This window comes from Salvelinus fontinalis, unplaced genomic scaffold (assembly GCF_029448725.1).
Source record: "Salvelinus fontinalis isolate EN_2023a unplaced genomic scaffold, ASM2944872v1 scaffold_1513, whole genome shotgun sequence".
NCBI lineage: Eukaryota > Metazoa > Chordata > Actinopteri > Salmoniformes > Salmonidae > Salvelinus > Salvelinus fontinalis.
Genome location: NW_026601722.1, coordinates 652 through 27,964, shown reverse-complemented (window position 1 = coordinate 27,964; position 27,313 = coordinate 652). Strand labels below are relative to the sequence as shown.

The 27,313-nt window shown below is 43.8% G+C and overlaps 1 protein-coding gene across 1 annotated transcript; it reads left to right on the top strand.

Annotated features, from left to right (window-relative positions):
• Positions 1–969: 969 nt before the first annotated feature.
• Positions 970–26,715, top strand: LOC129849530 (phosphorylase b kinase regulatory subunit alpha, liver isoform-like; the record flags this gene model as incomplete). Its single annotated transcript, XM_055916343.1, has 30 exons — positions 970–1,188; positions 2,317–2,364; positions 2,537–2,705; positions 2,935–3,017; positions 3,924–4,004; positions 4,183–4,281; positions 4,861–5,007; positions 6,202–6,255; positions 7,525–7,647; positions 7,912–8,007; positions 8,217–8,324; positions 8,448–8,526; positions 8,848–8,982; positions 9,064–9,173; positions 10,214–10,358; positions 10,693–10,771; positions 10,937–11,076; positions 11,287–11,457; positions 11,844–11,971; positions 12,046–12,054; positions 12,186–12,324; positions 12,694–13,007; positions 13,180–13,309; positions 13,970–14,071; positions 14,508–14,626; positions 17,701–17,727; positions 21,595–21,648; positions 22,658–22,891; positions 23,560–23,760; positions 24,238–26,715. Coding segments are annotated over 30 exons (3,717 nt in total), but the record flags the coding sequence as incomplete, so codon positions are not given.
• Positions 26,716–27,313: the final 598 nt, after the last annotated feature.

Genomic DNA, 27,313 nt, shown 5'->3' with positions numbered 1-27,313 from the left:
GTACCGGTACCCCCTGTATATAGCCTCCACATTGACTCTGTACCGGTACCCCCTTTATATAGCCTCCACATTGACTCTGTACCGGTACCCCCTGTATATAGCCTCCACATTGACTCTGTACCGGTACTCCCTGTATATAGCCTCCACATTGACTCTGTACCGGTACCCCCTGTATATAGCCTCCACATTGACTCTGTACCGCTACCCCCTGTATATAGCCTCCACATTGACTCTGTACCGGTACCCCCTGTATATAGCCTCCACATTGACTCTGTACTGGTACCCTCTGTATATAGCCTCCACATTGACTCTGTACTGGTACCCCCTGTATATAGCCTCCACATTGACTCTGTACCGGTACCCCCTGTATATAGCCTCCACATTGACTCTGTACCGGTACCCCCTGTATATAGCCTTGCTTGTTATTTTACTGCTGCTCTTTAATTATTTGTTAATTTTATTTTCTATTTTTTACTTATCTATTTTTTACCTAACACTTTATTTTATTTTATTATTCTTAAAGCATTGTTGATTAAGGGCTTGTAAGTAAGAATTTCACTTTAAGGTCTACACCTGTTATATTCGGCATATGTGACATACAATTTGATTTGATTTGATGAAACCAAGATTTAACTATTTGGCCTGAATGCCAAGAGTCACGTCTGGAGGAAACCTGGCACCATCACTACGGTGAAGCGTGGTGGTGGCAGCATCATGCTGTGGGGATGTTTTTCAGTGGCAGGGACTGGGAGACTAGTCCGAATCGAGGGAAAGATGAACAGAGCAAAGTACAGAGAGATTCTTGATGAAAACCTGCTCCAGAGCTCTCATGACCTCAGACTGGGTTGAAGGTTCACCTTCCAACAGAACAACGACCCTAAGTACACAGCCAAGACAACGTACAGTTGGAGTGCCCTCGGGACAAGTCTGTGAATGTCCTTGAGTGGCCCAGCCAGAGCCCGGACTTAGATAGATATCTATCTACCTGCCTGTCTAACCTGCCTGTCTAACCTGTGTGTGTGTCTCCAGAACCCAGTAACAGGCCTGTTGCCCTGCAGTGTCCAGCTGCCAGATGCCTGGGTGCGTGACAATGTCTACAGCATCCTGGCGGTGTGGGGTCTGGGGATGGCCTACAGGAAGAACGCTGACCGGGATGAGGACAAGGCCAAGGCCTACGAACTGGAGCAGGTGACTGGCTGGCTCCCATCTCACAGCATGCTTTGTCAAAATAGTGTTGTGTCCCCCATACTTACTAAACTGTGTGATCTGTGTTGTGTGTCCCATACTTACTGTACTGTGTGATCTGTGTTGTGTGTCCCATACTTACTGTACTGTGTGATCTGTGTTGTGTGTCCCATACTTACTGTACTGTGTGATCTGTGTTGTGTGTCCCCCATACTTACTGTACTGTGTGATCTGTGTTGTGTGTCCCCCATACTTACTGTACTGTGTGATCTGTGTTGTGTGTCCCCCATACTTACTGTACTGTGTGATCTGTGTTGTGTGTCCCCCATACTTACTGTACTGTGTGATCTGTGTTGTGTGTCCCCTGTACTTACTGTACTGTGTGATCTGTGTTGTGTCCCCCATACTTACTGTACTGTGTGATCTGTGTTGTGTGTCCCATACTTACTGTACTGTGTGATCTGTGTTGTGTGTCCCCCATACTTACTGTACTGTGTGATCTGTGTTGTGTGTCCCCCATACTTACTGTACGGTGTGATCTGTGTTGTGTGTCCCATACTTACTCTACTGTGTGATCTGTGTTGTGTGTCCCATACTTACTGTACTGTGTGATCTGTGTTGTGTGTCCCATACTTACTGTACTGTGTGATCTGTGTTGTGTGTCCTGTACTTACTGTACTGTGTGATCTGTGTTGTGTGTCCCATACTTACTGTACTGTGTGATCTGTGTTGTGTGTCCCATACTTACTGTACTGTGTGATCTGTGTTGTGTGTCCCATACTTACTGTACTGTGTGATCTGTGTTGTGTGTCCCATACTTACTGTACTGTGTGATCTGTGTTGTGTGTCCCATACTTACTGTACTGTGTGATCTGTGTTGGAAAGGGGGTCTGAATATTCCTTGACTGCAAGGCCCCGACCTCATGACCACACTGTGTCAAAACAAGACATTCCTTTACAGAAACATGTTAGTGTTTTTCCATGCATGTTGTCCTATGATCTATGTTGTAGGCCACAGGCAGAGATTGGCATATTTCAGTCCTTGGAGTCCTGAATAGATAAACCTGAGAAAGCAGGAGTTATCGATCCACGTAAGGTGTGGTAAATATCTATATTTGTTTTATTCTACAGAGTGTTGTCAAGCTGATGCAAGGGCTGCTCCAGTGTATGATGCGACAGGTGGGTTACCGTGGTTACTGTGCCATTTCTTCTACCATGTAACAACACAGTCACTAGTATATGGCATAAGGGCAATAATGCACTACGCTGTGGGAGCATTTCTGCATGGGTTTCTCCCTTGGTCTGGCTGTGTAATAGCCTTTTCTGAGCATGTCAGTGTGTCTGACTACAGGTGGCCAAGGTGGAGAAGTTTAAATACACCCAAAGCCCCAATGACTGTCTGCACGCCAAGTACCACACCCCCACCTGTGCTACCGTGGTGGGGGACGATCAGTGGGGACACCTGCAGGTTGATGCCACCTCTCTGTACCTGCTGGTTTTGGCTCAGATGACTGCCTCAGGTACCGTACTCTGTGTGTGTGTGTGTGTGTGTGTGTGTGTGGTGTGTGTGTGTGGTGTGTGTGTGTGTGTGTGTGTGTGTGTGTGTGTGTGTGTGTGTGTGTGTGTGTGTGTGTGTGTGTGTGTGTGTGTGTGTGTGTGTGTGTGTGTGTGTGTGGTGGATCATGTCATTGTGAAAGAACTTGACTGTATACCGGCGATGTTGTTCTTTATCACTGTCTGGTTCTCCAGGTCTTCGTATCATATCAACCCTGCATGAAGTAGCTTTTATCCAGAACCTGGTCTTCTACATTGAGGCTGCGTATAAAGTTGCGGTAGGTAACGTTGATCTGTTGGTCTGTTTGAGCGAGGCTCTATTCTTCTGACCTCACTAGCATACGACTTAGCAGGAAGTAATAGAAGTCTGAACAGTAATGGAAAGAGAGGCAATACTATTACTGAAGATCACATAGGAACACCTGTAGAGGTAGTGGAGACTATAGAAGTGTTGTGTTACAATGAACACCTTGCCAAACAAGACCTTTTACATGGCTATATACAGTATATTGTCGAATCCCACACAGTGAACTTTCTGATTGGTTGGTAAAATAACTTTCAATACATTTCATTGGTCAACATGGGAACATCAGCACACAACCCTAAAAGCATCACCATATTTTTAGCTTAAAAGCGCCAACGGGTCACAGGTCTATGTGGTCAGCTACAACAGATAATTATAAACTAACAGGTGAAATCTACTTAGCCAAATATGGCATTAACATAATGTCAACAGAGAGCTGACATGGTACTGAAAAATAAACGGTTCAACTGGTCAACAACTGACGTTTCCCATCCAGGAGAATGTGTCTTGGTTAGCGACTTCACTAACCAGAATACGTTTCCCATCCAGGAGAATGTGTCTTGGTTAGCGACTTCACTAACCAGAATACGTTTCCCATCCAGGAGAATGTGTCTTAGTTAGCGACTTCACTAACCAGAATAAGCAGATAGTCCAGAATCTCCCTGTCAGCGTTGTCCGTTTCTGAGACGTGAGGAGTTAAAACAGAGTGCATACGTCTTACTGATTACTATTTGTGTAAATATTTAGAATATACTGTATATACAGTATATATTGGATTAGGTCAAATACAATTATATTTAGGTTCAAATTAAGGTCTTCATATAGTATGATTTTAAACCTGGTTGTCATGGTAACTGTGTGTGTCTCTCTCTCTGTGCAGGATTATGGGATGTGGGAGCGAGGGGACAAGACCAATCAGGGGATCCCAGAACTGAACACCAGCTCTGTAGGAATGGCCAAGGTACTGACGCTTCAGATGTAATGCTTGTCCTATATGTAACAATGATAATACATGGTCTCCTTTTACGCCTCCAATCGTATCTTAACTACCATATCTAGACTCACAACTGTCCTCTTATCGCAACACAGCTACTCTATCTAAACTCCTAAAACAACAACATGTTGGGTTTTATGTTCAGGCTGCATTGGAGGCCATTGATGAGCTGGACCTCTTTGGGGCTCATGGAGGACCCAAATCTGTCATTCACGTTTTGCCGGACGAGGTGGAGCACTGCCAGGTACTGTGATAAACATGTCCTATCTTATCTAGCCTGGTGAGGGCAGTGTCCAGTCTGGTTTAATCTTCTCTAGTCTGGTGAGGGCAGTGTCCAGTCTGGTTTAATCTTCTCTAGTCTGGTGAGGGCAGTGTCCAGTCTGGTTTAATCTTCTCTAGCCTGGTGAGTGCAGTGTCCAGTCTGGTTTAATCTTCTCTAGCCTGGTGAGGGCAGTGTCCAGTCTGGTTTAATCTTCTCTAGCCTGGTGAGGGCAGTGTCCAGTCTGGTTTAATCTTCTCTAGCCTGGTGAGGGCAGTGTCCAGTCTGGTTTAATCTTCTCTAGCCTGGTGAGGGCAGTGTCCAGTCTGGTTTAATCTTCTCTAGCCTGGTGAGGGCAGTGTCCAGTCTGGTTTAATCTTCTCTAGCCTGGTGAGGGCAGTGTCCAGTCTGGTTTAAGCAGATTATTTTATAAACCTTAAAAGGATATGTATGAAACTGACCATTGTCTTACGTCAGATATAACGACTGATGTCTCCTGGCAACACGGTGGTGTCAGAATGACGCCATCTGTCAGAAACTGACCCGTTTCTACTTGACCTCCAGGCGATCCTGTGCTCCATGCTGCCACGAGCCTCCACCTCTAAAGAGATTGATGCTGGTCTCCTGTCAATCATCTCCTTCCCTGCCTTCGCTGTGGAGGACGCAGACCTGGTCACCATCACTAAGACTGAGATCATATCCAGGCTACAGGTAGATAGGATCCTGTCTAGACTGGACCACAGATACAGTGATATCATATCCAAGCTACAGATAGATAGGATCCTGTCTAGACTGGACCACAGATACAGTGAGATCATACCCAAGCTACAGGTAGATAGGATCCTGTCTAGACTGGACCACAGATACAATGAGATCATATCCAGGCTACAGGTAGATAGGATCCTGTCTAGACTGGACCACAGATACAGTGAGATCATACCCAATATACAGGTAGATGGGATCCTGTCTAGACTGGACCACAGATACAGTGAGATCATATCCAATATACAGGTAAATAGGAGCCTGTCTAGACTGGACCACAGATACAGTGAGATCATACCCAAGATACAGGTAGATAGGATCCTGTCTAGACTGGACCACAGATACAGTGAGATCATACCCAATATACAGGTAGATAGGATCCTGTCTAGACTGGACCACAGATACAGTGAGATCATATCCAAGCTACAGGTAGATAGGATCCTGTCTAGACTGGACCACAGATACAGTGAGCTCATACCAAAGCTACAGGTAGATAGGATTCTGTCTAGACTGGACCACAGATACAATGAGATCATATCCAAGCTACAGGTAGATAGGATCCGGTCTAGACTGGACCCCAGATACAGTAAGATCATACCCAATATACATGTAGATAGGATCTTGTCTAGACTGGACCACAGATACAGTGAGCTCATACCAAAGCTACAGGTAGATAGGATACTGTCTAGACTGGACCCCAGATACAGTGAGATCATACCAAAGCTACAGGTAGATAGGATCCGGTCTAGACTGGACCCCAGATACAGTGAGATCATACCAAAGCTACAGGTAGATAGGATCCTGTCTAGACTGGACCACAGATACAGTGAGCTCATACCAAAGCTACAGGTAGATAGGATCCTGTCTAGACTGGACCACAGATACAATGAGATCATATCCAAGCTACAGGTAGATAGGATCCGGTCTAGACTGGACCCCAGATACAGTGAGATCATATCCAATATACAGGTAGATAGGATCTTGTCTAGACTGGACCACAGACACACTTTAGGGGCTAGTTGATTCCCAGACTCAGATTAAGCCTAGTCCTGGACGGTAAGGATACCAATGGGGAACCTCCATTGGCTAGGCTTAATGGTGCTCTAGAATGCCGTTTCTAAATGACTCCGTTCTCTTCCCCAGGGACGCTATGGCTGCTGCCGGTTCATCAGAGATGGATACAGATGCCCGAGAGAGGTACTGTACACATGTTTTTCTCCTTACTGTGTGAAATAAACTAGATTTCCATCCAAGGGTCTTGTATCTGCGCTGTAGCCAACAGCTGGCAGATACAGTGTGTGTAGGCTCGTCTCGGTTATGGAACCACTACCTGTCCCAGACCTGCTGTTTTCAACTCTTAATGATCGGCTATGAAAAGCCAACTGAGATTTATTCCTGATTATTATTTGACCATGCTTGTCACTTATGAACATTTTTGAACATCTTGGCATAGTTCTGTTATAATCTCCACCCGGCACAGCCAGAAGAGGACTGGCCACCCCTCATAGCCTGGTTCCTCTCTAGGTTTCTTCCTAGGTTTTGGCCTTTCTAGGGAGTTTTTCCTAGCCACCGTGCTTCTACACCTGCATTCTAGCTGTTTGGGGTTTTAGGCTGGGTTTCTGTACAGCACTTCGAGATATTATCTGATGTACGAAGGGCTATATAAAATAAAATTGATTGATTGATTGGTCTCCATGATGACATTATTACTGATAAGAGTGAAAATATTGTTATTTGTCAAACGGCAGCCAAGCATCGATCATCGTGTCACCAGAATAAGACCCTGGATATTTATTGGAAAGGAGCATCAAGATCATCACTGTGCACATTCACCTCCCTGTGAAGTTCATCACAACTTGTTTCATCTGTAGCCTAATAAACTGCAGGCTTTCCCGAGTCGCAGTGGGAGGACCACACAACATATCACATGACACCAAATGTACTTCCATATGAGGGTTATTATATCAATATTTGCACATAAAGGCATTTCCACCGCCATTTCCTGCATAGTACATTTTACTGACACAAAAAGATCCCACCGTGTTGAATGAACTAATGATCTGTCTGCATTTATAAAATGACAGCGAAACTTCACAGCTGTGGTGATGGAAACGTGGTTTCAGATTAAACAGTATAACTTAAAGGAAAAATCCACTTAAAATCTGTTGGTAATTCTTTTCATTCGTCCACAAAGTGTCACTTGCCACATCATCAATATGATGATGCGTTTTGCATATGATGATGATGATGTGACACTTCTTTGCTTCTTGAAAGTCCAATATCTTGAAAACTTGACTGCTGACATGCAAAACACGTTGGCACTGTACTAACAGTGGACTAATGAAATCAATAGCAAAAGATAGTCTTTTAGTGGGGTTTTCCTTTCATTTAACTCTCGTTTAAAGATTAGCCTTGTTCTTTCAGATAAGACATTTGGTGTAATATTTCCGTGTCTGTCTTTCTCAGGACCCGTCCCGTCTCCACTACGACCCAGCTGAACTCAAACTGTTTGAGAATATAGAATGTGAATGGCCAGTGTTCTGGACCTACCTCATTCTGGACGGCATCTTCAGCGGAGACCTTGTACAGGTGTGTGTAGCAGTGTTGGTTCCGTCCCTCTCCTCATCCCAACCTAGGTTCCACCCTGAGACCCTCTGAATACACCCACGCCTGTCACCCACGAAGCATCGTTACCTGTCACTCCACAAGAGCCGCGTCCATTTCAGATCAAGAGAAACAACTACTTTTAGGTCTCGGAGCAGGTGACGTCACCAAGCTATATGTCAGACCGCTAGAGCACCGGGGCCACGTGTCTGTATGTACAACATATCCTCTCCTGGTTCCTGTCTCCAGGTGCAGGAGTACAGAGATGCTCTGGAAGAAGTCCTGATCAGAGGGAAGCCCGGGATCCGCCTGATGCCTGAGCTCTACGCTGTCCCACCTGAAAAGGTATCGCCATGGCCCTTTGAATACAACTTTATTGTCCATGTGTAAATTGGAAATCAGTCTTTCTTTAGGGCACGTCAGCTTTACTCCTTGTGCCGATATGGGCTGTGGAGAAGTAACATTCTACACTTGCTACCTTTCTGAATCCTGATAAGTAACAACGTCCCTACAACTAAGTGAGGAAGACCGTAAATGTGTGGTGTTTCCCCCAGATGGAGGAAGAGTACAGGAACCCTCACTCCGTGGACAGAGTGGCTATGGGTCAGTTACCTCACATGTGGGGACAGTCCCTCTACATTGTTAGCTCTCTGCTGGCTGAGGTAAAAACATTCTGCTGTCGTCTTATCATAGAGTGATTCTGCCTCTGTCTACCACAGTGAGGTGTTGATTGGTGGTTTAGTTTTCTGGCCTCACTGTTCTCTCTCTCCGTCTGTTCCTCCAAGGGATTCCTCGCCCCTGGAGAGATCGACCCTCTCAACAGGCGATTCTCCACCAGTTTCAAGCCGGACGTAGTTGTACAAGGTATGCAGCATGTCTCATTTCCTCTCATGCAGGCTGGAAGACATTTTACATCCTTTAACTGGAGAAGTAATATACAGTTCTAGACTTGTTATTTAATTAACTCGTTTTGTTAAGATCATTTGCTCGGTGGTCAGGGCTGCCTATCTGAGAGTTTCCTTTCCCTTCGTGTGTGTGTGTGTGTGTGTGTGTGTGTGTGTGTGTGTGTGTGTGTGTGTGTGTGTGTGTGTGTGTGTGTGTGTGTGTGTGTGTGTGTGTGTGTGTACAAACCTTCATTTGTTTCTGTGTACATACCTTAATTTGTGTGTGTGTGTATGTTGGCAGTGTGTGTGTTAGCGGAGTCTAAGGAGATCCAGGAGCTGCTGAAGAACGATGAAATAGAGGTCCAGACCATCTCTGAGGTCCAGCCCATCAGGGTCATGCCTGCTCGTATCCTCAGCCACGTCTACGTCAAACTGGGTACAGTTACAACTACTTAGAAAGGCTTCGTAGAGCATAAATCCTTTATAAGCACTACGTAGCTAATGACTTGTTTCACAGGAAACTGCAAGAAGTTGAATCTGAGCGGGAGGCCATACAGGCACATTGGAGTTCTGGGAACCTCGAAATTCTACGAGATCCGGAACCGCACCTACACATTCACCCCTCAGGTGACATACCTTGTTATTACCTGAAGACAGTAGAGGTCCTATCTCCCTAAATGCTCTTGTTAAATCCTAATCTAGCACACCTAGGGCTGTATCCACAAAGCAGGAATCTGGTTAAAACCTGTTTTAAGACAAACCTCCCAGCTCAGAGTACGTAGGTTTTAGGATGATGTTAAGATACTGCCCAGACAAACTCTGAGCCAGGAGGAAAATCAAGTCATGAAAGTTGATCTCAGCTGGTAATCACGACAGTCAAAAGTTTGGACACACCTACTCATTCAAGGATTTTTCTTTATTTGTACTATTTTCTACATTGTAGAATAATAGTGAAGACATCAAAACTATAAAATATGGAATCATGTAGTCACCAAAAAAGTGTTAAACAAATCAAAATATATTTTATATTTGAGATTCTTCAAAGTAGCCACCCTTTGCCTTAATGACAGCTTTGAACACTCTTGGCATTCTCTCAACCAGCTTCATCTGGAATGCTTTTGCAACAGTCTTGAAGGAGTTCCCACATATGCTGAGCACTTGTTGGCTGCTTTCCCTTCATTATGCAGTCCAACTCATCCCAAACCATCTCTATGGTGTTGAGGTCGGGTGACCTCAGTGTATATATATATATATATATTTGGATACGGCCCCTGATTCTACTAATTATCTGCTCATCAAGACCTTGATTAGCTGAATCAGGTGTGTTTGTGTAGGGCTGAATCAGGTGTATTTATGTAGGGCTGAATCAGGTGTATTTATGTAGGGCTGAATCAGGTGTATTTATGTAGGGCTGAATCAGGTGTGTTTGGGCTGGAGCAGTAGTGTTGGCCATCTCTCTCCTCTCCTTTAGTTCCTGGAGCAGCATCACTTCTACCTGGCTCTGGACAACCATCTCTCTCTCTCCTCTCCTTTAGTTCCTGGACCAGCATCACTTCTACCTGGCTCTGGACAACCATCTCTCTGTCTCTCCTCTCCTTTAGTTCCTGGACCAGCATCACTTCTACCTGGCTCTGGACAACCATTTCTCTGTCTCTCCTCTCCTTTAGTTCCTGGACCAGCATCACTTCTACCTGGCTCTGGACAACCAGATGATAGTGGAGATGCTAAGGACGGAGCTGTCCTATCTCTCCTCCTCCTGGAGGATGACCGGACGCCCTACCCTGACCTTCCCCATCACACACAGCATGCTGGGTAAATACCCTCCCCTTCACGCACAGCATGCTGGGTAAATAACCTCCCCTTCCCTGTCACACACAGCCTGCTGGGTAAATACCCTCCCCTTCCCCATCACACACAGCATGCTGGGTAAATACCCTCTCCTTCCCCATCACACACAGCATGCTGGGTAATCATTCTGTGTTGTTTGTGTGACTTCTGGACTAAACATTTATTTAAATGGAAATTCAAGGCTTAATCTGAGTCCAGGAAACTAACCTTTGCTGGGAAACTACATTCTGTATGGGACAAACAAGGTTTATTGATTGGTTGGTTGGTTAATTGATCATGTTTCCCTTGTTGTTCCCAGTGGATGATGGTGAGAGCATCGACCCGTGTATTCTGTCCACTCTGAGGAAGCTGCACGATGGATACTTTGGAGGGGCAAGGTCAGACTGACTCTCTTCCATTTCTAAGATCACTCATCTTAAGAGAGCTCTCTGGATATTTACAGAAGGAAATGCTAGGCTCCAATATTTATGTCACTGCATCCCTGGTTGTGAAAGTTCCAGTGATGTCCTATTTGGTTCCATTCCATCTTGTGTGTTTTGCAGGGTTCAGATGGCAAACATCTCCAGCTTCCAGACTACCTCGTTTCACACAGAGCTCAGCTTCCTCGACGGAGACACTGATGACGACCTGCTGGAGAATGAAGAAGATGAGGAAGACGAAGAAGAAAGTTATGTCCCCTCAGGTACGTCAGCCGTGGTGGTGTGTGTGTGTGTGTGTGTGTGTGTGTGTGTGTGTGTGTGTGTGTGTGTGTGTGTGTGTGTGTGTGTGTGTGTGTGTGTGTGTGTGTGTGTGTGTGTGTGTGTTTATGTCTGTATAGGTCATTGGTGTGTTTGTATTTGTGGTATGTAATATCATATTGCTGAGTCTACATTTATCTCCCGCCCCCCTCCAGGCAGCTCCAAGGACATGTTTGACCACTACCTCAGCCAGCTGATGCAGAGCACAGCCACCAAGTGTCATCTCCCTCCCATCCAGAGGGGGCAGCACCACGTGTTTAGTGCTGAACACACCACCAGAGACATCCTCTCCTTCATGGCCCAGGTCCAAGGCCTCAACATGCCTAGTAAGTTATCATCACATTTACTGTTTGTTTATTCACCAAGTGTTAGGTTTAGGGTTATGTTTAGGTGTATGTATGGGACTCTGTTGGTTTCTACTGTATGGGACTCTGTTGGTTTCTACTGTATGGTTAGGACTGTTGGTTTCTACTGTATGGTTGGGACTCTGTTGGTTTCTACTGTATGGTTGGTACTCTGTAGATATGTTGTAGTAGAGAAGGGGCCTGAGGGGACACACTTAATATGTTGTGAAATCTGTTGTGAATGTATTGTAATGTTTTAACTGCCTTAATTTTGCTGGACCCCAGAAAGAGTAGCTGCTGCCTTGGCAGGAACTAATGGGGCTCCATAATAAATACAAATCCTGTATTGTGAGTGTTGTTTCTTACAGAGGCCTCCATGTATCTTCCTATGACTCCCGTCATGAACAAGCACCGTAAATCCCTCAACCTTCTGCACGTGGCCCAGCTCACACCGCTCCATCCACACCACCACACACCACATCAACAGCAGCCCAAGGTCAGTTAGTCTACCTTCTGCATGTTGCCCAGCTCACACCGCTCCATCCACACCACCACACACCACATCAACAGCAGCCCAAGGTCAGTTAGTCTACGCCAACAACATACTCCAATACTGTCTTTCTGGTGCGTCTGTGTGTTTGGATCCTCTAATGTGTGTGTGTGTGTGTGTGTGTGTGTGTGTGTGTGTGTGTGTGTATCCTTGCTCTCAGACCCCCAGTATTGCAGACCTCCAGCTGCCGCGGGACTCCCAGGGTAACACAGACTTTGGGTCTCTGGTGAGACAGTTGAAGGAGTGTCCCACACTGCAGGACCAGGCAGACATACTATATATCCTCTGTGTGATGAAAGGTACTGATTTAGATCAGGGGAGGGCAAACTGTAAAGGTCCATTATCATTTCTACACACTCTCTGTTTAGTTGTAGGTGTTCAAGTGTGACCTGGAGTTTTAAATTTTTTTACACAAAATAATAATTTCCCCCATTTTTTGTTTTACTCCAACCTCCTGCGGGTCGGATCAAATGGGCCATATTTTTCCCACCCCTGGATTAGATGGTGCACGTGTTGGATTGAATTGAATCTTTGAATTGAATCAAATGTAATTGAATTCTCTACATGTTTAGGTTTGAATTACACTGAATTGACTCCTCAGGTTGAGTTGAATTGACTCCTCAGATTGAATTGAACTGAATGAAATGTAATTCTCTCTAACCTGAAAGGTGCTGATTGGCTGGTGGACGTGGGGGGTCAGGGCGGGGTCAGTGTGAGGTGTCTCCTGGAGGAGCTGTATGCCCAGGCTGGGGCCAACAAGGAGTGGGGTCTGATCAGATACATCTCTGGTATCCTGAGAAAGAGAGTGGAGGTGCTGGCCGAGGCCTGTACAGATCTCATCTCCCACCACAAGCAGCTGACAGTGGGGTTACCACCGGAGCCCAGGGAGAAAGTCATCTCAGCTCCTCTTCCTCCAGAACAACTCAGCTCTCTGATCTATGAGGCCAGTGGGCAGGACATCAGCATCGCTGTGCTCACTCAGGTACAACACATTATAACTGGGATTATATAACATGCTTACAGATGACCATTTCCGTCAAAATTCTCTGCCTGATGCGAGTCTAGCTTGAGCGGTTAAAGCAAACTTTGGTCAGTTTTGTAACAAGTCTCTGTGATGAAGGGAAAGTAATGACTGCCGTATTGTGATAATGCAGGAGATCATGGTGTACCTGGCCATGTACGTCCGCTCCCAGCCGGCTCTGTTTGGGGACATGCTGCGTCTCCGAATCGGACTCATCATGCAGGTGATGGCTACAGAGCTGGCCCGCAGTCTACACTGCTCAGGTAGGGTTTAGTCTACACTGCTCAGGTAGGGTTCGGTCTACACTGCTCAGGTAGGGTTCAGTCTACACTGCTCAGGTAGGGTTCAGTCTACACTGCTCAGGTAGGGTTCAGTCTACACTGCTCAGGTAGGGTTCAGTCTACACTGCTCAGGAAGGGTTCAGTCTACACTGCTCAGGAAGGGTTCAGTCTACACTGCTCAGGTAGGGTTCGGTCTACACTGCTCAGGTAGGGTTCAGTCTACACTGCTCAGGAAGGGTTCAGTCTACACTGCTCAGGAAGGGTTCAGTCTACACTGCTCAGGTAGGGTTCGGTCTACACTGCTCAGGTAGGGTTCAGTCTACACTGCTCAGGTAGGGTTCAGTCTACACTGCTCAGGTAGGGTTCGGTCTACACTGCTCAGGAAGGGTTCAGTCTACACTGCTCAGGAAGGGTTCAGTACCATTCTTAGAATGGTTGAATATATCAGCTGTGTTGTAAAGGCCTCAGTAGACTCACCATCTGAACAGGGCTCTGGTAGTTCTTTCAGGTAGACCTGGTTAGTAGTAACACTACTGTATCTGGATGTTGAGCTGTATGGCCTTTAGTGTGGAAGTGCCTGGGGAGTTTTTACCGAGTGTCTCTACTCAGCGTTGCAGGCGTCTCTCTTTCTGTCCTCTGCAGGGGAGGAGGCCTCTGAGAGCCTGATGAACTTGAGTCCATCAGACATGAAGAACCTGCTACACCACATCCTCAGTGGGAAGGAGTTTGGGGTGGAGAGGAGCAGTGAGTCTTTCCCAATCAGCCCCTATCTCCGAACCCTACATAGACCCCTAGCCCCGACCCCTACATAGACCCCTAGCCCCGACCCCTACATAGACCCCTATATAGACCCCTAGCCCCGACCCCTACATAGACCCCTAGCCCCGACCCCTTCATAGACCCCTATCCCCGACCCCTACATAGACCCCTAGCCCCGACCCCTACATAGACCCCTAGCCCCGACCCCTATATAGACCCCTAGCCCCGACCCCCGACCCGTACCCCTACATAGCCCCGACCCCTACATAGCCAGCATTAGTAGTTTCTACAGTATTAATACATTTCCTGATTCTTCTCAAATCTTTACAGGTGTACTGGTATCTTTGCAGGTGTAGGACTATTTTATTGATTCAAATGAATTGTTGTGTTGTGTCTGTCTCCCTCCCTCCTCCTGTGTCAGTGCGTCCTATGCAGTCCTCAGCCACCAGCCCGGCTGTCTCCATACATGAGCTGGGTCACACTGGAGCCACTAAGACGGAGCGCACCGGCATCCGCAAGCTGAAGCGTGAGATCAAACAGGTATGGTCACGTCAGCCGACTATTGCATGTCATGGAGAATATCTACATCAGGGTTCTCCAACAGGTCCATCACAAGCTACCAGTAACACGCAGTCTACCTAAGAGGAGCTCGCCAAACAAGTTCTTTTGCAAACTGTCATAAACAAATCTCACTAGTATTAGACCACTCAAGCTCCTGGCTACTATCCAATCAAATCCACATTGCCATTCAACCACCCCTGGTTAGCCACAACTGGTTTAAAGCTAAACGGAACACAATATCTGCCAATTCATTTCCAGCAGTATTTCCCCTTTGGGGTGGGTGCGTTTGTCATTCACTTGGTGCAGCCAGTTAGGGATCACAATAACTGTCTTCTGAGTAGACAGAATGACATTCCCCCAAGAAAACTGAATTTGGGAACATACAAAGACTGCCTATTGGAAAGCAGGAAAAAATGTATCTTAAATTTCTTAAATTTAAAAGTAGCTCTCATGCTAGAAAAGTTTGGAGACCCCTGATTTCCTTTGACCTATCATTTAATCTAAAGGTTAGTATAGACCTAATGCCCTATCATTTAATCTAAAGGTTAGTATAGACCTAATGCTCTATCATTTAATCTAAAGGTTAGTATAGACCTAATGCCCTATAATTTAATCTAAAGGTTAGTATAGACCTAATGCTCTATAATATAATCTAAAGGTTAGTATAGACCTAATGCTCTATAATCTAAAGGTTAGTATAGACCTAATGCTCTATAATATAATCTAAAGGTTAGTATAGACCTAATGCTCTATAATCTAAAGGTTAGTATAGACCTAATGCTCTATAATTTAATCTAAAGGTTAGTATAGACCTAATGCTCTATAATTTAATCTAAAGGTTAGTATAGACCTAATGCTCTATAATCTAAAGGTTAGTATAGACCTAATGCTCTATAATATAATCTAAAGGTTAGTATAGACCTAATGCTCTATAATATAATCTAAAGGTTAGTATAGACCTAATGCTCTATAATCTAAAGGTTAGTATAGACCTAATGCTCTATAATCTAAAGGTTAGTATAGACCTAATGCTCTATCATTTAATCTAAAGGTTAGTATAGACCTAATGCTCTATAATCTAAAGGTTAGTATAGACCTAATGCTCTATAATATAATCTAAAGGTTAGTATAGACCTAATGCTTTATAATTTAATCTAAAGGTTAGTATAGACCTAATGCTCTATAATTTAATCTAAAGGTTAGTATAGACCTAATGCTCTATAATCTAAAGGTTAGTATAGACCTAATGCTCTATAATTTAATCTAAAGGTTAGTATAGACCTAATGCTCTATAATATAATCTAAAGGTTAGTATAGACCTAATGCCCTATAATTTAATCTAAAGGTTAGTATAGACCTAATGCTCTATAATCTAAAGGTTAGTATAGACCTAATGCTCTATAATATAATCTAAAGGTTAGTATAGACCTAATGCTCTATAATCTAAAGGTTAGTATAGACCTAATGCTCTATCATTTAATCTAAAGGTTAGTATAGACCTAATGCTCTATAATCTAAAGGTTAGTATAGACCTAATGCTCTATAATATAATCTAAAGGTTAGTATAGACCTAATGCTTTATAATTTAATCTAAAGGTTAGTATAGACCTAATGCTCTATAATATAATCTAAAGGTTAGTATAGACCTAATGCTCTATAATCTAAAGGTTAGTATAGACCTAATGCTCTATAATATAATCTAAAGGTTAGTATAGACCTAATGCTCTATAATCTAAAGCACAGGTGTCAAACTCATTCCACGGAGGGCCGAGTGTCTGCGGGTTTTCGCTCCACCCTTGTACTTGATTGATGAATTAACATCACTAATTAGTTAGGAACTCCCCACACCTGGTTGTCTAGGGCTTTATTGAAAGGAAAGACCAAAAACCTGCAGACACAAGGCCCTCCGTGGAATGAGTTTGACACCCCTGATCTAAAGGTTAGTATAGACCTAATGCTCTATAGTCTAAAGGTTAGTATAGACCTAATGCTCTATAGTCTAAAGGTTAGTATAGACCTAATGCTCTATAATATAATCTAAAGGTTAGTATAGACCTAATGCTCTAAAATCTAAAGGTTAGTATAGACCTAATGCTCTATAATTTAATCTAAAGGTTAGTATAGACCTAATGCTCTATAATTTAATCTAAAGGTTAGTATAGACCTAATGCTCTATAATTTAATCTAAAGGTTAGTATAGACCTAATGCTCTAAAATCTAAAGGTTAGTATAGACCTAATGCTCTATAATTTAATCTAAAGGTTAGTATAGACCTAATGCTCTATAATTTAATCTAAAGGTTAGTATAGACCTAATGCTCTATAATCTAAAGGTTAGTATAGACCTAATGCTCTATAATCTAAAGGTTAGTATAGACCTAATGCTCTATAATATAATCTAAAGGTTAGTATAGACCTAATGCCCTATAATTTAATCTAAAGGTTAGTATAGACCTAATGCTCTATAATCTAAAGGTTAGTATAGACCTAATGCTCTATAATCTAAAGGTTAGTATAGACCTAATGCTCTATAATCTAAAGGTTAGTATAGACCTAATGCTCTATAATTTAATCTAAAGGTTAGTATAGACCTAATGCTCTATAATCTAAAGGTTAGTATAGACCTAATGCTCTATAATTTAATCTAAAGGTTAGTATAGACCTAATGCTCTTTAATCTGAAGGTTAGTATAGACCTAATGCTCTATAATTTAATCTAAAGGTTAGTATAGACCTAATGCTCTATCATTTAATCTAAAGGTTAGTATAGACCTAATGCTCTATAATCTACAGGTTAGGATAGACCTAATGCTCTATAATATAATCTAAAGGTTAGTATAGACCTAATGCTCTATAATATAATCTACAGGTTAGTATAGACCTAATGCTCTATAATCTAATCTAAAGGTTAGTATAGACCTAATGCTCTATAATCTAATCTAAAGGTTAGTATAGACCTAATGCTCTTTCTGTATGTTTGATTCTAGTTAGAAGATATGACGACAGAATGCTCTTTGTCTATAGTAGTAATAATGTTGTATGGTTCTGATTGCAGTTGGATGACTCGTCTCGTCCGATCAGCGTGGGTTGAGTTTGTTAGTTAATAGTCATGTTATCTCATCAGCTCTAATCTCCACAGCTAGACCATCATGAAACCAACCATTATAACATGAAGTCATCAGCTCTAATCTCCACAGCTAGACCATCATGAAACCAACCATTATAACATGACATGAAGTCATCAGCTCTACTCTCCACAGCTAGACCATCATGAAACCAACCATTATAACATGACATGAAGTCATCAGCTCTAATCTCCACAGCTAGACCATCATGAAACCAACCATTATAACATGAAGTCATCAGCTCTACTCTCCACAGCTAGGCCATCATGAAACCAACCATTATAACATGACATGAAGTCATCAGCTCTAATCTCCACAGCTAGACCATAATGAAACCAACCATTATAACATGACATGAAGTCATCAGCTCTAATCTCCACAGCTAGACCATTATGAAACCAACCATTATAACATGAAGTCATCAGCTCTAATCTCCACAGCTAGACCATCATGAAACCAACCATTATAACATGACATGAAGTCATCAGCTCTACTCTCCACAGCTAGACCATCATGAAACCAACCATTATAACATGAAGTCATCAGCTCTAATCTCCACAGCTAGACCATAATGAAACCAACCATTATAACATGACATGAAGTCATCAGCTCTAATCTCCACAGCTAGACCATCATGAAACCAACCATTGTAACATGAAGTCATCAGCTCTAATCTCCACAGCTAGACCATAATGAAACCAACCATTGTAACATGAAGTCATCAGCTCTAATCTCCACAGCTAGACCATAATGAAACCAACCATTATAACATGACATGAAGTCATCAGCTCTAATCTCCACAGCTAGACCATCATGAAACCAACCATTGTAACATGAAGTCATCAGCTCTAATCTCCACAGCTAGACCATAATGAAACCAACCATTATAACATGACATGAAGTCATCAGCTCTAATCTCCACAGCTAGACCATCATGAAACCAACCATTATAACATGACATGAAGTCATCAGCTCTAATCTCCACAGCTAGACCATCATGAAACCAACCATTATAACATGAAGTCATCAGCTCTAATCTCCACAGCTAGACCATCATGAAACCAACCATTATAACATGAAGTCATCAGCTCTACTCTCCACAGCTAGGCCATCATGAAACCAACCATTATAACATGACGTGAAGTCATCAGCTCTAATCTCCACAGCTAGACCATCATGAAACCAACCATTATAACGTGAAGTCATCAGCTCTAATCTCCACAGCTAGACCATCATGAAACCAACCATTATAACATGAAGTCAGTAGTGCCTTACCTGAGCTGTACCAGAATACAGTCAGTAGTGCCTTACCTCATGCTGAGCTGTACCAGCTGTACTAGAATACAGTCAGTAGTGCCTTACCTCATGCTGAGCTGTACCAGCTGTACTAGAATACAGTCAGTAGTGCCTTACCTCATGCTGAGCTGTACCAGCTGTACTAGAATACAGTCAGTAGTGCCTTACCTCATGCTGAGCTGTACCAGCTGTACTAGAATACAGTCAGTAGTGCCTTACCTCATGCTGAGCTGTACCAGCTGTACTAGAATACAGTCAGTAGTGCCTTACCTCATGCTGAACTGTACCAGCTGTACTAGAATACAGTCAGTAGTGCCTTACCTCATGCTGAGCTGTACCAGCTGTACTAGAACACAGTCAGTAGTGCCTTACCTCATGCTGAGCTGTACCAGCTGTACTAGAATACAGTCAGTAGTGCCTTACCTCATGCTGAGCTGTACCAGCTGTACTAGAATACAGTCAGTGGTGCCTTACCTCATGCTGAGCTGTACCAGCTGTACTAGAACACAGTCAGTAGTGCCTTACCTCATGCTGAGCTGTACCAGCTGTACTAGAATACAGTCAGTAGTGCCTTACCTCATGCTGAGCTGTACCAGCTGTACTAGAACACAGTCAGTAGTGCCTTACCTCATGCTGAGCTGTACCAGCTGTACTAGAACACAGTCAGTAGTGCCTTACCTCATGCTGAGCTGTACCAGCTGTACTAGAACACAGTCAGTAGTGCCTTACCTCATGCTGAGCTGTACCAGCTGTACTAGAACACAGTCAGTATTGCCTTACCTCATGCTGAGCTGTACCAGCTGTACTAGAACACAGTCAGTAGTGCCTTACCTCATGCTGAGCTGTATCAGCTGTACTAGAACACAGTCAGTAGTGCCTTACCTCATGCTGAGCTGTACCAGCTGTACTAGAATACAGTCAGTAGTGCCTTACCTCATGCTGAGCTGTACCAGCTGTACTAGAATACAGTCAGTAGTGCCTTACCTCATGCTGAGCTGTACCAGCTGTACTAGAATACAGTCAGTAGTGCCTTACCTCATGCTGAGCTGTACCAGCTGTACTAGAACACAGTCAGTAGTGCCTTACCTCATGCTGAGCTGTACCAGCTGTACTAGAATACAGTCAGTAGTGCCTTACCTCATGCTGAGCTGTACCAGCTGTACTAGAATACAGTCAGTGGTGCCTTACCTCATGCTGAGCTGTACCAGCTGTACTAGAACACAGTCAGTAGTGCCTTACCTCATGCTGAGCTGTACCAGCTGTACTAGAATACAGTTAGTAGTGCCTTACCTCATGCTGAGCTGTACCAGCTGTACTAGAACACAGTCAGTAGTGCCTTACCTCATGCTGAGCTGTACCAGCTGTACTAGAACACAGTCAGTAGTGCCTTACCTCATGCTGAGCTGTACCAGCTGTACTAGAACACAGTCAGTAGTGCCTTACCTCATGCTGAGCTGTACCAGCTGTACTAGAACACAGTCAGTATTGCCTTACCTCATGCTGAGCTGTACCAGCTGTACTAGAACACAGTCAGTAGTGCCTTACCTCATGCTGAGCTGTACCAGCTGTACTAGAACACAGTCAGTAGTGCCTTACCTCATGCTGAGCTGTATCAGCTGTACTAGAACACAGTCAGTAGTGCCTTACCTCATGCTGAGCTGTACCAGCTGTACTAGAACACAGTCAGTAGTGCCTTACCTCATGCTGAGCTGTATCAGCTGTACTAGAACACAGTCAGTAGTGCCTTACCTCATGCTGAGCTGTACCAGCTGTACTAGAACACAGTCAGTAGTGCCTTACCTCATGCTGAGCTGTACCAGCTGTACTAGAATACAGTCAGTAGTGCCTTACCTCATGCTGAGCTGTACCAGCTGTACTAGAACACAGTCAGTAGTGCCTTACCTCATGCTGAGCTGTACCAGCTGTACTAGAACACAGTCAGTAGTGCCTTACCTCATGCTGAGCTGTACCAGAACACAGTCAGTATTGCCTTACCTCATGCTGAGCTGTACCAGCTGTACTAGAACACAGTCAGTAGTGCCTTACCTCATGCTGAGCTGTACCAGCTGTACTAGAACACAGTCAGTAGTGCCTTACCTCATGCTGAGCTATACCAGCTGTACTAGAACACAGTCAGTAGTGCCTTACCTCATGCTGAGCTGTACTAGAACACAGTCAGTAGTGCCTTACCTCATGCTGAGCTGTACCAGCTGTACTAGAACACAGTCAGTAGTGCCTTACCTCATGCTGAGCTGTACCAGCTGTACTAGAATACAGTCAGTAGTGCCTTACCTCATGCTGAGCTGTACCAGCTGTACTAGAATACAGTCAGTAGTGCCTTACCTCATGCTGAGCTGCTGATCATGTTTGTCTGTTTCCCAGCCCACATCTTTAACTGTAATGTTTTATCATAATCTAAACTGTATTTACAAGGTGTGAGTTTGACTTCCCTTCACGCCCTCATCCTCTCCTTCTGTGTCTCTCCCTCGATGACAACATGACATCTTCTCTGTGTTGTTCCTTTCCAGATGAGTAACAGTGGTTATTCCATCAGCAGCAACGTCACCTCTCCCCGTTCCACGGTAAACCATGAACCACGTCTCCATCATTATCCCATGTTCACTAAACCATGCAGATGAGGTTCACACTGAACGGTTGTCTTTCTCCGTTACATTGCCTTATGCTTGCTGTACTAACATGTACTGGCCTGTAACATGCTGGTGTCGTCATGGTGACGCACTGTATTTGAGTCAAAGAACAGGAAAACATAAGACTGTGTATGGTAGAAGTCCCTGTATATGTGTGTGTGTGTGTGTGTGTGTGTGTGTGTGTGTGTGTGTGTGTGTGTGTGTGTGTGTGTACATGAGTGAGTGTGTGTGTGTGTACATGAGTGAGTGTGTGTGTGTGTTTATGCATGTCGGTACATGAACGGGAGTGTACGCCCTTGTGTGTGTTTGTACTTGAGCGTGTGTGTATGTGTGTTTTTGCACTTAAGTGTGTGCATATAGACAGTGTACAAAACATTAGGAACACCACGCCCTCAGAACAGCCTCAATTTGTCAGGCATGGACTCTACAAGGTGTCGAAGGCGTTCCACAGGGATGCTGGCCCATGTTGACTGCTATCCTTTGAGTGGTGGACCATTCTTGATACACACAGGAAGCTGTTGAGCGTGAAACACACAGCAGCATTTCAGTTCTTTACACAAACCGATGTGCCTGGCACCTACTACCATACCCGTTCAAAGGCACTTCAATCTGTTGTCTTGCCCATTCACCCTCTGAATGGCACACATACACAATCCATGTCTCAAGGCTTAAAAATCATTCTTTAACCTGTCTCCTCCCCTTCATCTACACTGATTGAAGTGGATTTAACAAGTTACATCAACAAGGGATCATAGCTCTCACCTGGAGTGTGTGTGTGTGTGTGTGTGTGTGTGTGTGTGTGTGTGTGTGTGTGTGTGTGTGTGTGTGTGTGTGTGTGTGTGTGTGTGTGTGTGTGTGTGTGTGTGTGTGTGTGTGTGTGTGTGTGTGTGTGTGTGTATACCGCAGTGTGAGTACGTATATGAACACGTCTCTCCTCCTGTAGCGTTGCAGCAGCCCCTCCACCCCCAGTGGTATCCTGTCCCCTGTTGGCCCCGGGGGGTCAGACAGCCACCTGCAGTGGGAGGAGCGGCAGGGCCAGTGGCTGAGGAGGAGACGGCTGGATGGGGCCATCAACAGGGTCCCAATGGGCTTCTACCAGAAGGTGTGGAAGATCCTGCAGAAGTGCCACGGCCTGTCAATAGATGGATATGTGCTGCCTTCCTCCACTACCAGAGAGGTATGTTGTCAAATCAATAGGTTGATCAATCAAATGGTATTTATATAGCCCTTTTTACAACACAATATTGTATTGACTTCGCCACCATGGCCTTTTTTTTGCCTTTACCTCCCTTATCTCACCTCATTTGCTCACATTGTATATACTTATTTTTTTCTACTGTAATATTGACTCTATGTTTGTTTTACTCCATGTGTAACTCTGTGTTGTTGTATGTGTCGAACTGCTTTGCTTTATCTTGGCCAGGTCGCAATTGTAAATGAGAACTTGTTCCTGGTTAAATAAAGGTGAAATAAAAAATAAAATAAATAAAACACAATTTATAATGTGCAGTAACCTCCCTAGACAGCAGCATGGCATCAAGGAACATCTCTCTGCCTACACTGTTTCACATTTAGAACAAATGTTGCTTCCTATAATAGTAGGAAATAATATGTCATTTCAGACACTCTATGATTGGCCAGATAAATCCCTTGATGGAGATTTAATCTGTGTCCAGGAAACCGTTCCGACTCTGACGGGAAACCGTTCCGACTCTGACGGGAAAACCGTTCCGACTGACGGGGAAACCGTTCCGACTCTGACGGGGAAACCGTTCCGACTCTGACGGGGAAACCGTTCCGACTCTGACGGGGAACCGTTGTGACTCTGACGTTGTGTCCCTGCAGATGACAGAGGGTGAGATCAAGTTTGCGGTGCACGTGGAGTCTGTTCTGAACCACGTCCCCCAGCCAGAGTACAGACAGCTGCTGGTGGAGGCTGTGATGGTACTGACTCTGGTGGCTGAAATGGATGTGGACAACATCGGAGGAATCATCCTGATAGACCGCATCGTACACATGGCCAATGACCTCTTCTTACAGGACCAGGTAAGTCTGAGCCAGAACGGCCCATAGGGCAGGAGCCTTTTTCCTGTTTCTATAGCGTGATGTACAAGTAAGTACACCCTCTGGAAAATCTGTAAGCAGAGACGCATCGGGTCCCATTTTTAAAGTGTTTGGAATGACTTGACCAGGGATCGAACCCCCAAGCCTCCAATCTCAGGGTGGAAACTATTCCCACGAGGTCACGGAGATGGTCACTAGAAAGTAATGTAATAAAGAAAGTAATAAGGTTAATGTGTAATGGTCCAGTTCAGTGACCTGGATGTCTGTCCTGTATCGTTGCCATATTATCATGTTAACTAGAGTCACGTGTCTCTGCCAGACTCGTCCATATGACTATCATAACGTAACATGTGTCAGAAGTGGGATCCGAGCCCCACGTCTCAGTTTGTAGTAAGACCTATTCTTTAGCTAGACAACATGATCTGTATCTACCTATCAGCCATGTCCTCTATGTTCCAGAGGACCCATGGAGCCAATGAGTACTTCCTGGAGAAGGATCCAGCCACGGGGATATGTCACTTCTTCTATGACAGCGCCCCTAGTGGCAGCTACGGTACCATGACCTACCTATCCAAGGCTGTGGTCACATACCTACAAGACTTCCTGCCACAGTCCACCTGTCTCATGCAATGACGTATCAGACTGGGTTTGATGTAGAGCTCTCTCCCTGGCCTCGCAGGCAGCTATCAAGAGAGTCTAGTCAAGTAATATATGATAGTGTGGAACAAAATATTACTGCCTAGTTCCGATTCTCATTGGATTGAATTCTTGAAGTGAGTGAGTGCACACTTCAGAGAGAAGGGGGAGAACTAGACGTAGGTAGGAAGTTGGATGGGGATTGACCTATGACCTATGACTAAGATATTCACAACACACACTCTACTCAAAGGAGTGTTATTGCAGCTAATTGATTGATTATAATCAATAATATAGCAGGTTTAAAATGAAATATATGTTTGTTTTTTATTTTAAGTGTTGGACTACACGCGGTACTAAAATTATTTATTATTTTAATTTTAACATTTAATATATATGTGCAAATCAGATCTAGTTGTTTAAAACAATCTAATATGATATAATGCCTGTATTTTGCCTAACCCTCCTCTATTGTATCAGTGTCTCACCCTGTCTTGTGGGAATATGACCATATCCAGGAGTTCCTATGTTGTCCCGTGTTGAAGTACTGCAGCTGCCCGTGTACCTTTAATACCACTGTAAAATGTACCTCTCGTGTTATCTCAAGGGTTGCTCACCATCACCACTGTATGTGTCACAAATACTGTACATTTATCCATATGTACCCGGAGCATGTCAGCAAGGCCTTCATAGCTGCTAATGTGAATGTGTGCTTATCTGTGAAGTGAAATAATGGCAATGTGATTATATATAAACATGGTTGAATCAGTCCAACAGCGGTTCATCCCATATTCAGCCTTTAGCCGTATACATCCTGTACAACAGGGTGTGTTAGACATTAGCATCCCAGCCGTATACATCCTGTACAACAGAGTGTGTTAGACATTAGCATCCCAGCCGTATACATTCTGTACAACAGAGTGTGTTAGACATTAGCATCCCAGCCGTATACATCCTGTACAACAGAGTGTGTTAGACATTAGCATCCCAGCCGTATACATTCTGTACAACAGAGTGTTAGACATTAGCATCCCAGCCGTATACATCCTGTACAACAGAGTGTGTTGGATATTAGCATCCCAGCCGTATACATTCTGTACAACAGAGTGTGTTAGACATTAGCATCCCAGCCGTATACATCCTGTACAACAGAGTGTTAGACATTAGCATCCCAGCCGTATACATCCTGTACAACAGAGTGTGTTAGACATTAGCATCCCAGCCGTATACATTCTGTACAACAGAGTGTGTTAGACATTAGCATCCCAGCCGTATACATCCTGTACAACAGAGTGTGTTAGACATTAGCATCCTAGCCGTATACATTCTGTACAACAGAGTGTGTTAGACATTAGCATCCCAGCCGTATACATTCTGTACAACAGAGTGTGTTAGACATTAGCATCCCAGCCGTATACATCCTGTACAACAGAGTGTGTTAGACATTAGCATCCCAGCCGTATACATCCTGTACAACAGAGTGTGTTAGACATTAGCATCCCAGCCGTATACATTCTGTACAACAGAGTGTGTTAGACATTAGCATCCCAGCCGTATACATTCTGTACAACAGGGTGTGTTAGACATTAGCATCCCAGCCGTATACATCCTGTACAACAGAGTGTGTTAGACATTAGCATCCTAGCCGTATACATCCTGTACAACAGAGTGTGTTAGACATTAGCATCCCAGCCGTATACATCCTGTACAACAGAGTGTGTTAGACATTAGCATCCTAGCCGTATACATCCTGTACAACAGAGTGTGTTAGACATTAGCATCCTAGTAGTTAGCATCCTTATAGTTGAGACCACAAGGAAAGGGAGAATCTGTTCTGCAGTTAAGGACGACTGAAACTGTTCTGTATTTGTGTCTAACTTTATTTTATATATATTAAAAAGAGTACATTTCCATAGAGACTATAAATATAGTGGATACATAGAAATAATTTATTTTTTAAAAAGTACTATGACCGTTTATATAACAGACTAAATTACAATTAATACTGTCACTTTAATCAATTAATACTGTCACTTTAAATTACATTTGATATTCCTGGCCATGAAATGACCATGTTATAAGTCTGCAGTTGAGAACATTTTGACACGTGGACCAAGTTGAGGACATTTTGACACGTGGACCAAGTTGAGGACATTTTGAGGGGATCAATTCTATAAATCTATTAGAACAGTGTCTGACACCATGGTTTCACTCATTCATTCACACTACCTTGTAAAACAACATGTAATCATTTGAAGGAAATATATTTAAATGCAATCAATTAAATCCCTAAACTAATAACGTGTTTTTCTGGTTTCTCTTCAGCTATTTGTCTGTATAATGCAGTCCAAGCCTCTATCAATGTTACAGATATGTTCTGAATATGACAATAATATTTTAAACACAGTTTATTTTTATACTGTTCTCAATGATTTGACCAAAAAAATCTAACGCCTGTCCCTATTGTCTGCAAAATGAAGTGACAAAATGTAGATTCAATTGTGGAAGTCATTGTTCAAGGGAGCAACAGAGGGACGGTAGAAGCAGTAGAATAAATGACATTTTAAATGATCTCCACACCATCTCTGCTACACATTACTCTGCAGTTCTTTCCTTGGCTGACACTTCTTCCTACTGTAGGGGGAGAGGCGGTGAGAGGCAGGACAGGAACACTGGTAACTTCCTTTATGGTTCAGGCACAGGTGAGAGCAGCCCCCATTCTTACGGCTGCACTCATTGATATCTGTTGATGAAACGGGGCAAGGTCTGGTCAGAAAAATATCATTGGAAGTGATTTGTGATCGTAGATTTGTCAAAAGACTTCCGTTTAATCAATTTAGGTCGTGTGTGTGTATTAGTGTGGGTATTAGTGTGTGTATTAGTGTGGGTATTAGTGTGT